At 33.2% G+C, this 12,587-nt stretch overlaps 1 protein-coding gene across 11 annotated transcripts in view; it reads left to right on the top strand.

Annotated features, from left to right (window-relative positions):
• The window catches only part of Sec31 (secretory 31), an 87,247-nt gene that overhangs the window by 57,688 nt on the left and 16,972 nt on the right, over positions 1-12,587 (top strand). For 9 of the 11 annotated variants that reach the window (XM_069849455.1, XM_069849452.1, XM_069849456.1 and 6 more), the window contains 2 exons: positions 4,881-5,182; positions 11,284-11,364. In XM_069849455.1, the coding sequence (XP_069705556.1) occupies positions 4,881-5,182; positions 11,284-11,364 (383 nt within the window). Of the gene's footprint in view, positions 1-4,880; positions 5,183-11,223; positions 11,248-11,283; positions 11,365-12,587 lie in introns of all 11 variants that reach the window. The other 2 variants (XM_069849458.1, XM_069849459.1) reach the window with 2 other exon arrangements.

Genomic DNA, 12,587 nt, shown 5'->3' with positions numbered 1-12,587 from the left:
GAGTATATTTATGCAGTAGATTCCCCTCCTCCCCATTTTCCCCATTGCTTAAAGCGTGCAGCATTTTTTCAGTAGTTAGCAAACATAATCTGTGTAGAATTTAAACTAATTAAAATATGTAGGCCTAATGCAAATATGTAATTCAATTTTCTGCATTTGTAAAGTTTTAAATTTACGTAACATTGTGGTGCCATGATTGCCAACTCTATATGAAATTCTGTTGTTAATTGAATGTTGCTAGGTATTACATATCCAAAATGTCTAGGTCATGTCTTGGTTCTGTCTTAAATAAAAAAATGAATCCAGTATTTTTTGTTCAGAGGTGTTCCTGCAACTTTTATGATGTGATAAGACTATCTAAAACTCAAAACATTTTAAAATGTATACTCGTAGATGTGTAGTGGTTTAGCTTCGTGGTCTTATAAAACAAACAAATACATTACATTGCTCTAAACTTTATACTGGTATACAGGGACCTACAGAAAGAATGAATTGTTGTGAAATGGTCAGTACATCTCTGTTACTTGCAAGGAGTAAGTTATATGAATGCTGTTGGCTCCATCACTCAGTGCCATTCAGTCACAATGAGGCAGTGGAACTTTGTTATTGAAACATATTTTCAATCAGATGATTTTTTAGTCCAAATCCAGTGATTGTTTATAGGCCATTCAATGTCAGTTGACATGGTGCTGTATCCAGTCACAATGCAATAATGCGTTGGGTTAAAACTTTTAGAGAAACAGGTTCATCTCTAAAAGAGAAACCTACAAACAATCCACATAATATATGTTCTCTAGAAAATGTTGAAGCTTAGTGCCACTTAATTACTAGGAGTCCACATTGCTCTGCCACTCAACACACTACTCTTGGCATAACCAACCATAGTGTTCAAAGGTTGCTCATTTGGACCTTCATTTCCACCCATATAAAACTAAGTGCAAGAAGTAAGTGACCATGACTTCCAAAATGCTACGTGCATTCTCAACATTCTTAATGATGACACTATCATTCTAATGTCTGATAGGCCCACTTTCATCTTTCTGGATGTTTAAACAGACAAAATTTTCGATATTGGATGGCAGATAATCTTCGTCAGCTTCATGAACAGGCATTTCATTCTGATTGTGTGACTGTTTGCTGTGCTATGGCCAAATTCAGAGTGATAGTTTCGTATTTTTTTTAAGGTGATTGTCAAATGGTTTCAATTAATTCAGTCCATTATGTAAAAATGCTGAATAACTTCTTGCAACGAAGTTGGCTAGTCATGGAATCAATTCTCCTAACCTATGATTTCAATAAGATGGCGCTACTGTACATACAACAAGAACGTCAATGGCTGTGCTCCGAGAAATGTTTCCTGGGCGTGGTATTTCAAGGAATGGCGACCTTTCCTGTCCTGCTCTATCCCCAGAGCTGACAGCATGTGATTATTTCCTCTGGGGCTATTAGAAGTTGAAAGTCTATATTGGAAGACCATGCAGAACCGAAGATCTAAAATTAGCTATTGCATTGCCAAATGATACAGTATTAAGTACTGTAGCAAATTGAAAGGCACAGCTGCAGGATTATGTAAGAAATGGTGATTTCCATTTAGTAGACATAATTCTCAAAACAAAGTAAACTAAATTGTGTTATCGTTAAAGACAAGTAAGTTATTTATGTAATAATTGTGATAATTAAAGTTTGCATTACTTTCAATTTGTTATTCATACAATAATTTCAAATTCATCCATCCTTTCTTCTGGTCTCTGTCTTTGCCTAATTTTCATTTAATTTATTGTATTCCATAGATGTTACATCAGCATTGAAGCTTTAGGATGTGGAACAATTCAAGGGCTATACTTTACTGTAGCTAACATGTCTTAAAGATCTATTTGCTCTTGCCAAACCATATTTTTATTGTAGTACACCTTCATACCCTTATGTTCATGTTTGAAAGTAAGTGTAGTTGTTGATGGTGTGAAAAGCATGCTTTAATTCTTTTAATTTTTTACCTTGCATGATTAGCTGTATTTGTGAAATAAAAATGTTTGCTTTCCAACTAAGATTGCAAAAACATGGCTTTTATTTTTAAACTTATGTTCTTTCATATTAGAATTAATTTCTTTCACTACTAGAGTTCGAAATTAATTGAAATAGATTTATAAATGAATATTAAGGATCTACAATAAGTCTTTCCTTCAGAGATAAAATAATTAATATTATGTAAAACAGGGTATTCACATTTACCTGTATTAGATGATATCACCAAGAGGATACAGATATTAGCCACATAAGAAAATGATAGAAAGATTAAAGCACCTGATAGTCTAATTTTAAATTTCACATTTCGTTGTAAATTTAAAATGAAGACGAAATACATATTTTACAGATTATATTATGTTTTTATGTGAAGTAACGGAAGCATTTTTAAGATGACAGTTCTTGTTTTTGTTTGTCTAATGGTCCTTTCTTTGTAATTACTATAAATTCTTCACATTCTTTTAACTGAAATTCATGAAGTGTTAATGAAAATTAACTTTTATTCATTTCTTCAAAATGTAAAAACCATCAGTTGTCCTCTTTCCATTTCTGTCTTATTTATTCCTATTAAATATATCATCGTCGTCATCCTCAACGTCATCATCCTCACTACCATCACCATCAACAGTGTCAGGAAGTAGATAAAATTGGTCTGTTTCTCCTCCAAAACGAATTAATCAGTCTTACTTTTAGGGTATCTGGATTGTGTGTTATAGTCACTACTCCTGACCTGTTTTAGGTTTGTCTTAGTTTCTAGAATTCGTAGATATGGTAACTAATATTTCAAATCTTATGTGTATTTATTTACACTGCAAGTGGGCAAATACTCGATGGCAGTGGTAACTTAACCCCTTACCGCATGGGACAGTCTTGCACACACTGGTTTAATATTTAAATAACTTAAGTAGTTCTTTCTTTCTCAACTGATGTCACATATGGTCAAATCCAGTTCTTGACCATGTGTCATATCTGTCCAGTGTGTAGTTTGAAATATTATATGCTTATATTATATGAATATAAAACCGGTATGTGTCATATCTGTCTCAGAATGCGGTAAGGGGTTAATTAGCCTACACACAATAATTACAATTAATACACGATAAACAATTAATACACAATATATATTGTGTATATTATACACACTAGTTAAAGGGTGTAATTGATATCTTGTTATTTGAAGTGTTCTATCAGTGAGGAAGTGTGTTGTGTCAGTGAAGTGTGTAGTGTCAGTGAAGTCTATTATGTAAGTGAAGTGTGTTGGTGTCAGTGAAGTGGCTGTGCAAAGTATTCGAACAGTGAAATGGTTAGAAGTGTTAGTGAAATCAGGTAGAATCAGTGCAGTAAGTAAGTTGATAGCGAAATAATGTAGTGCCGAAAGGTACTTGTGCAGGTATGAACCTGTCAGACTCGTGGGTCTTAGTTCGAGCTTAGGGTTAAGATGCAAATTAGATTTACTTTAAATGTTATTTTAAGTGACCATGCTTCATTTTAATTTAGGATGCTCCTTGTTATTATTATTTTATTATTATTATTATTATTATTATTATTATTATTATTATTATTATTTTTATTAGTTGTGTTTATTATTAGTTGTCATTATTGAGTGTAATTAGTTACCACTGCCACCGGGTATATACCCATTTGCAGTGTGAATAAATACATACATAATTACAATACACAATAATTACAAAATATACAATAATTTTACAATTAATAATAATAGTAGTGGAATGTTTTGCTGAATTAGTGTTTCCTTAAAGATAAAGGTTTATTATTGCATAATAATAAGTTTAATGAATTCATTGTGTTCTTAAACCTGAAGTTTTATTGCTCCAGAATAATAAGTTTAATGTTTTATGAGGTATATAGTTACACAGATTGAACCGTAAGTAATGTCATTAATTTCAGAGGATTATTCTTTGAAATATTTGAAAAAAAAAAGTTTAATACAATTTTGTTCGTTTTTGCTTCCTTTTCGAGAAGAAAAATTGTTTTATGTGAAACATTTCATAGCGTGTTCTGCAAAAACCCTTGATTTAATTAGCAGTATGCTCAGTCAATTGAAGTGAGCAGTGTATTATGATAATAAATTATTGTAAGAATTTTAGTTTTGTCCTTTAAATGTGCAGAAATTTGATCCGAACAAATGTAAGTTTTTGTTGTGCAAAGGAATTTTACAGCGTTACATTTGTTCGGATCAGAATTCTATATTTAAAGGACAAAACTAAAATTCTTTCGATAATATGTTATCATAATACACTGCTCTCTTAAACTGACTGAGCAAATTGGTAATTAAATCAATAGCTTTCCCCAAACACGCTATGAAATGTTTCATATAAAATAATTTTTATCTCGAAAAGGAAGCAAAAATGAACACAGTTGTATTAAACTTTTTTGTGTAAAATATGTCAAAGAATATCCCCCTGAGATTAATGAATTACTTATGGTTCATTCTGTATGTATTAAATAGGGTACAGAGGATTGAATTTGTTAATTATATCTAAACAATTTTCTTCTTTGGAATCATAATATGTAATAGATGTTTGGACTCAATATGAATTAGAAAATATATGAATATGATTATCTCAATTCATCATCTTTAGGAATACAGCCTTTGAATTCAGAACTGAACTTGTTAAAATACTTAGTAATGGCAGTGAAAGATACAAGACATAAGATATTCTTATTTTTATAAATTTTAAATTTTGCATGGTAGCATTTAATTCCATTTATATTGTTAAACAATGGAAACCACCCATACCACTCCAAGAAAGTCCTTGTTTTTGCAATCTTTCAATTGGAAATTTTAATTAACTTTTGAAAGATAAACTTGTTGTAAATTATGGAAATATTTCCAGGTGGCACTACTACCACAACACGAAAACCATATGTGCTCGACCCATCTGTACAGACTGGACCCCAGTATGGCAATCCAGGGGGCATGTACTCTGGTGGCTTCAATGCAGCTCCTGTACAAAACAATCCAGCAGCACCAACATATCCCAACAAGCCTGTCAATGCAATGTATCCGACTTCACATGTCTACAATCCTGCTGATAATGTAAATGCCCAACCATTTGGTACAATACCAACTCCTCTGGCAAATGCTCCGCCTGGCTGGAATGACCCACCTGCTGTGAAAAATTCTGCTCGAAACCAGGTAAGCAATCTTATTCTTCAAGTGCAATTAAGTCAAATTGTATAATAAATCTAAATTTCTGTTGGGACTTTCTATATATCTGAGTATAAATTATTAAATTTTTGTTATTCAGTGCAGAGATGTGGAAACACTTATTTTCTGGTTGTTGGTCTGTCTGTTTCATTCTTTGTACAGCCTTGTTTCTTAAGCTAGTGGACAAGTTTTGTACATAGTTAATTTCTGTACAGATGGTAATGCATGTGAAATATCACAACTTTCCTTCATAAATAATGACAGTTATTTGAATCATGACGTAAATAGCACTCTTAAATCTCGAGCAATAGTTTTCTTGATCTTTCACCTTAATATAAGAATCACCATTAAGGAAAATAATTTTTTTTTTTTTCTTGTTTTCCATTGCTGAACACATGGCAATGAAGTTACTGATTTTTCTCAGTTGGTCTTGGTTTAGTTCAGCGGTCATCAGCACTCTGTGAAATGGGTAACGTAAGGAGTGTATCAGAATATGCACTGTCGTACAGAAGGGAGAGGGAGGTCCGAGAGTTCACTGTGCTGATGACTGCTGGTTTAGTTGTTACCCATTTTCAATTTGTGCTGTTATTACGTATATGATATATTGACAGATATTGTTGCATGTAGAATGCCGTAAACCAGTTAATATATGAATTGCTGTATTTCTGATCTTTCTACCAAATTCTTCTGCAGCTATTATCATGATTTTATATTAACACACATTAAGTAAAAATTTCTTAAATATGGTTTGTTAGTGTCTAGTGGACAGCTATAGTGTCTAGTGGACAGCTATTTGACAATGAAGACATTTGTCATATTGCATCCAGTGGCACTCAATAATGTTAGTAGCCTGAAGAAGAACTTAGGAGGTCACAGATTTTCGAGGTTCTCCTGGTATAATGCATCACTTAGTGAGAATAACCATAATTGAAAAAGTTCCTTTTGTTCACTTGATAAAATTATTTTATAATGGATTTAATGATTTAAATGGGACAATTAAAGTAGTTTTCATATTACACAATCATTTTTCTTAGCAAGTTGGTCAGCTGTTTCATTTCTGATGATGCAACAAAGAGCTGAAATACTTTGAACGTTATGGTTTTCTTTAATCTTTGAATGATGGCACTGCTTTCTTCTTCAGTATCTTTTATCTTGACGGGTTTATTTTCTGCTGTTGTTGAATTGCAGTCTTGGTGTCTGAAAATTACAATATTGTTTAAGCTTTTCATTCTTTGGAGAAGTTGAGAAGGAACAATGTTTATAGCATCACTTTCATTTATTCATACTTCTTTAGTTGATTAGTGGAATACAAATATATCACAGACTGGATTAGCACCACATCTGTCACATTTTTCTAGGTATTAATGATTCATCTGTGTAGATCATTATCATCCTACTCCTCCTCCTCCTCCTCCTTTCCTGATTTAGGACTTGTGGCCTATTACAGTCTTCTCAATCAGTCGTTTATTTGGTCGTCCAAAACATCTCTTCCCTTAGGCTAGTAGTGTAAGAGCTGTTTGGATATCTTGCTACTTTATTCATCCTCTCTACAAGCTGTATTCAGTTCAATCTGCAGTCGGGAATATATTAAAAAATTGGCTGCGTATGTAATTCTTTCAATGTGTCCAAGTTCGTTTTATGATCCAAAAGGGAATACTCGGCTGTTTTTTTCATTATGTCGCATATCTGCTCTTGTGAGTCGATGCCGATCCAATTTCTTTATGGTCCAAGCCTCATTTCTATAGACTAGCAATGGTTTTGTCGAAGTTTTATGAATTTGATCTGAGTGTACTTTTTTTGCTAGAGAGGCCATAAAAATTGAATTTGTAATTCTCACAATTCTTATAAACTTTTATATTTTCACAGACATATCTTTTTCTTCATTGTACACAATATGTAATATTTCACAGCCTAAATAATTAATAGAATTAACTTGTTGAAGATATGAATTGTTGACACAAATTTTAGTTGTGACATGGTCTTTTCCAGAGAAAGCCATAACTTTGGTTTTATATGTTGTTGTTGTTGTTTTCTAATGCCAGGCGTTTGGCAATAAAGTCATTTGACCTCTTGCACTTCAATATTTTTCAAAGATATTATCATGGTCAGCCACTGAAGCACAGATTTTGAGGTGTTCCAAATCCATTTCTTGGTTTGAGTTGCACAACGGGCAGTTAGGGGACTGATATATTCCTATTCTATGCAGGTGTTTGGCCAAACAATCATGGCCTGTTGCCAATCTAAATGCAGCTACAGACGATTTTCGTGGTAAATCGGGATTTAACTGTGGATTATGATGATTCTGTACCATTAAAGTAGTCCCCGCCCGGAGATCCGATTGGGGGATTATTTTACCTCCGGATAATTTTACCTTAATGGTACTCATTTCATATTGGAGTGAAAATGGCAACTTGTAGCCGATTTAAGTGAACACCATATTTTAACGTTTTGGTGGCTACTTTATTCACACACAACCCCCAGAATGTCTGGAGGACCACACCTGCTGTTGGTCGACGGGTCCACTGGACCTAGCTGGGAGATCTTGTTTATCACCAGCTTTCCCTCCTTAAGCCACTGAAGGACGATTTTAGTGCCATAGCAGGTCAGCACTAGGAACAGAAAAGTAGAAAGAGGAGGAAGGGAAGGGAAATGAACCCCTAGGCCTCGAATGCTCTAATGCCATTGGGGTTGATGAAAGTAAGAGTTCAGTCAGAGGACTGGATAGGAAAGGGTAAAGAGGGAATTAGGTATTGAATAGAGGAAAATTATACCAAATTCAGTCATTAACTCATCAAGCTGACCAGTGCTAATTGATGAGTAGCCCCTCCCTTTAGTTCAGCTCGTAAAATTATGCTTACTAACAGCTGCACCACGGGAAGGTAGGGATGGGACATTGGATATTTGTCCAGGTTGGTTCCTTAAAACCTTCAATGGGAAGGATTAATGGCTCTCCCCCCTGTATCCGACAGATACCCTTATATATATTTATATATACCTGTATATATATTTGTCCAAATTAAATAATCTTGATACTTTTTCTAAGTTGTGAATGATACACTGTAGTTCGTGTTCTGTTTTGGTAATAAGAATTTGGTTATCACCAAATATATGGTCCACACCTGTGGAGTAACGGCTAGCATGTCTGGCCGCGAAACCAGGTGGCCAGGGTCCGATTCCCGGTCGGGGCAAGTTACCTGGTTGAGGTTTTTTCCGGGGTTTTCCCTCAACCCAATATGAGCAAATGCTGGGTAACTTTCGGTGCTGGACCCCGGACTCATTTCACCGTCATTATCACCTTCATATCATTCAGACGCTAAATAACCTGAGATGTTGATACAGCGTCGTAAAATAACCTACTAAAAAAAAAAAAATCACCAAATATGTTATGTATCTACTGCTCTTGATTTAACAATGAAAGTCATTCTCCTTCGTGCTTCCCAATATTTCGATCTGAGGTCTTGAGCTATTTGAAGGGCTGTGCAGCTTACCAGATGATCCATATCCATTTCCTGCTTCTGACAGCATAACAAACAATTTGGTGGAGTTGTTTACTTAAAAAATCATGGCCAATGAGTAGCCTGAACATAGCAACAACAGATTTACGAGAAAGTTCTGGGATTAGATGAGTGTTTTCCAACAGATTTTTCCATTTAGTATTATCACTTTCTGCTAATATTTTAATATTGTAATTGTGGTCGATCTTGCTTTTGATGATTCGTTTGACAGATTCATAGGATAGATTTAGACTTGTATTCTGTTCAATTTTGGAGCCTTTTTTCGCCAACATATCAGCTCTCTCATTCCCATTTGTGCCACAAATCAGCAAAATATAAATATTGTTAAAAATATGATCCATATATAGAGAAGATACTTCTTTACCAAGAGTAGTTTTGGGTACTCCAAGATTCGTGTCCTGTTTTAAATGGTTTTTAATAACTCTAGGCAGAAATTAATATATACTTCAAAGGTTTCTTCTTCTTCTTCTTCTTCTTCTTCTTCTTCTTCCCTTCAAGTATTAGGCCAAATGGCCTGTTACGATCTCACAGTTGAATTTTCAATCCAGCGCTTCTTTGGACGACCGAGAGATCTCTTCCCGTTTGGACGATAGTGGAGCATGACTTTTGAGATTCTATGTTTATTGCTAGTATGTATTAAAATGTCTTTTTATTCTTATATGTGTAATTGTTCTATGTGATGCAGTGAACTTGATTTATTTTTTAATTATTGAATTTTCTTAGACATATCTTACCCTTCTTCCACTTGAGAGGATAGGAGTCTGAAGGTTCCCAGTATTTACCATATAATATTTAATAGTTTAAAATATGGTGTAATGAGAAATTGTGTGTAGTTTACACACACAACGTATTAAAATGTTAATATCAGTAAAATTACAAAAATTGTTTTGCTTATGTCTCTAAAAGTAATTTAACCACAACTTGTAAATTGAACACAAAAATGTATGTTGGTTAAATTATATCATAGGAATAATTATTGGAAAAGGTTATATGTAATACTAATTACAAAGTTCAGTTTTACATTAATTGGTTACAACCATACATTATTTTAGTACTATACCAATACCAAAGTAGTTGTATACTTTTAGTGTTTTTCATTCAGTAGTACTTGCGTAGTTTCAATTATTACTGATATGTTCCGTCATCAAGTCCATGTTTATTGCTAGTATGTATTAAAATGTCTTTTTTTTCTTTTTGAGATAATCTGCTATCGATGTAGACATTTACACAAGTTTAAAATATAGAATATGTAAATGTATAGTACCTGTATCAAATTATAATTATTATTGCAACCTTGTAAAAAACATGCTTGTACATGATCAAATTTTCTTCAAATTCAACTTTTCGTAAGACTTAATATTCCTTTTAGTACATGCTCTTTAAAATAGTTGCCTTTCGGACTGTTATCAGTCTGAAAAATTGAACTTTAGCAGCCTAGGCCACTAAAGTCGTCATGGCAACCTTTAATATGCCAACATTGTTTCATTACATTTATCATTAGGCGGTGAAAATATGACAGTTGACTGACTATGCCTTTTATGCTTCGGTTTTTAGTTTTAGATGCCTTGTAATAGCTCTGGTAGTGTAGATTTGTATAGTTTAATGGTATAGTATAACAACCTCATTAGTCCAAAGAAATTTGAAGAATTGTAACCCAAATACAATAGGTTATAAAGGGTCTTGAAACTTTTAACTGCTCTCCTGTAAAAGCAATAAGACGTGACTACTATGTTTTTCCCCTGTACTCTTCATAATAGCTTAAGGTAGCTTTTACCCTAGATCATATATGTAACAGATAACTCCTCGCCACGTTAAAATTGGCAGCACTTTGAAGATAACAACCGCCAGGATCGCCACCCGTCCGCCGTAAACGAACACGAGATGGCAGCACAGTTGCTAATGCAATTCAAATGGGTATATATACGTGACTCCTTATGTAACAACTAGATGGCAGCGTAGTAAACCTGACAAAAGTTGTTAACCTCAAAGCCTATAACCTCGACATATCTGTTACATATATGATCTAGGCTTTTACTAAAAACTATTGTATGCAGCACATATGCAAAACTTTTAGCTGACTCAGCCTATATTTTGGTCTCCAAAAACACTGAATTCGTCCACTAAAGCCTTATTTTGTGTACTTGATACATAAATATGTGAGACTGTAACAGGCCTTGTGGCCTAACATTTGTCAGACAGAAGAAGAAGAAGAAGAAGATAAATAGCTATAATTTTAATTGGGTTAAGTAAAACAAAATATATATTGTTTTGTATAACGTAATTATTTTTACATATTTATATTGTACAGGTAAGCTTACATAGGTTAAATGTTTTAAAATGTTATCAAATCTTTAGCAAGATGAAACAGTTCTTGACAAATATTTTTCAGTATTGATCAATCATTGACAAATTTTGTTTTAGAGTATTGAATTGGAAGAAAAATTTGATTGTATGCAAGCAGTTTGAGAAAGTTGTTGTGCTCCCCATCTAATACAGGTTCTCTTCTCTTGCTAGCTTGCTTATTACGACTTCCTACTTGTAAGTACACTTGATTTCTTTTTCTGTATAATGTAGGCTGTGCACAGTGAGCCAAATATAGAAATGTCAGCTGAACATGCGGGCACCAGAAAATGGAAAAGCTTTATAGGTCACAAGGTATCGCAAGCATGCTGCATGCGATCAAGTGCCCAATTTCCTTGTCAGAAAGGATGCCATACCAATGAAACTCATGGCAGAACATTACTTGATCTTCCATAACATACATGCTCTATAAGTTCAATGTATTCATAGTGTTATGTTAGGAACATTCTCCAGTAGGATTCCAAATTAGGAAAGTTCAATATCTTCAAGTAGAAAAATTATTTTATTTAAAACAAACTATTATTACTCTCATAATTAAGGCATTTGCAGCTTTGTGCAGCAAAAAGATAATTGAAAATCATATGCATAAAGAAAAACATTTCTGTATAATTTTCTCTCATGCAAGTTGCTCTTTCAAAATACTGCTTTTCTTCTTTTTTTTTTAACTCTATGTATGTTTCATCAACAATAATCTCACTAGAGGTTATGATTTATATACAGAAAATCAAAAGTCGAGTGGAATTTAATTGACTATTACATGATTAGAAGAAATAAAGTACTCTAATACAATAAAATATTAATAATTGACTTGCTAAACTGTCTTGAAAATGTATTATTGTACCGTCTCATCATTACAAATATTCCGCTAGATGGCAGTAATGTGTTTTGATTAGTGTTCTCTTGTTACTAGTTGGGTGTACTATACAATCTTCATTGCACTCTATGGACAATTACTAGTGAGGAAGATTTTGTTGATTCAATTTCATTTTTATTAAAACGGTTGCATTCCACTTCAGTTATCAATATATATTAAACAATCTCTGATACGTGACTATCCATAACCTCACAGCAAAAGCTATTACATAACCTAAATAATATAAATAAGATAAATGATAGAAGAGTTTTAATTAAATATGATGAAATAAACATGAATAATTCATTTTAAAAGGTACAATTTATTGAAAGTACAATGTTGTCAAACAAAGAAATAAATTCTAGGGAGGTGATACAAACAAACAAATGCTAGAGAGGTGATAAAAATTGCAGGATAAGCAGCCATGATTGGTTGAAACACGTCGTTCCAGACCGTTTTATTGTAGTATGACGTAGTAAAAGTGTAATAGTGACCTGAAATTGTCGTAGATGAGGAAAATAAGAAAAAATTAAAAGTTTTTGAATCGGTGAAATTTATACAGCTTTTATTGAAGTCAGTCTATTCATATTTCGAAAAACCAATTGGATAAATTAAACATAATGATACAAAAACATTTTTTATTTAATATTGTCAATTTTAATAG

The sequence above is a fragment of the Periplaneta americana genome, chromosome 16 (genome assembly GCF_040183065.1).
Source record: "Periplaneta americana isolate PAMFEO1 chromosome 16, P.americana_PAMFEO1_priV1, whole genome shotgun sequence".
Taxonomy (NCBI): domain Eukaryota; kingdom Metazoa; phylum Arthropoda; class Insecta; order Blattodea; family Blattidae; genus Periplaneta; species Periplaneta americana.
The sequence above is the reverse complement of the archived record's forward strand: the minus strand, read 5'-3'. Positions and strand labels throughout refer to the sequence as shown.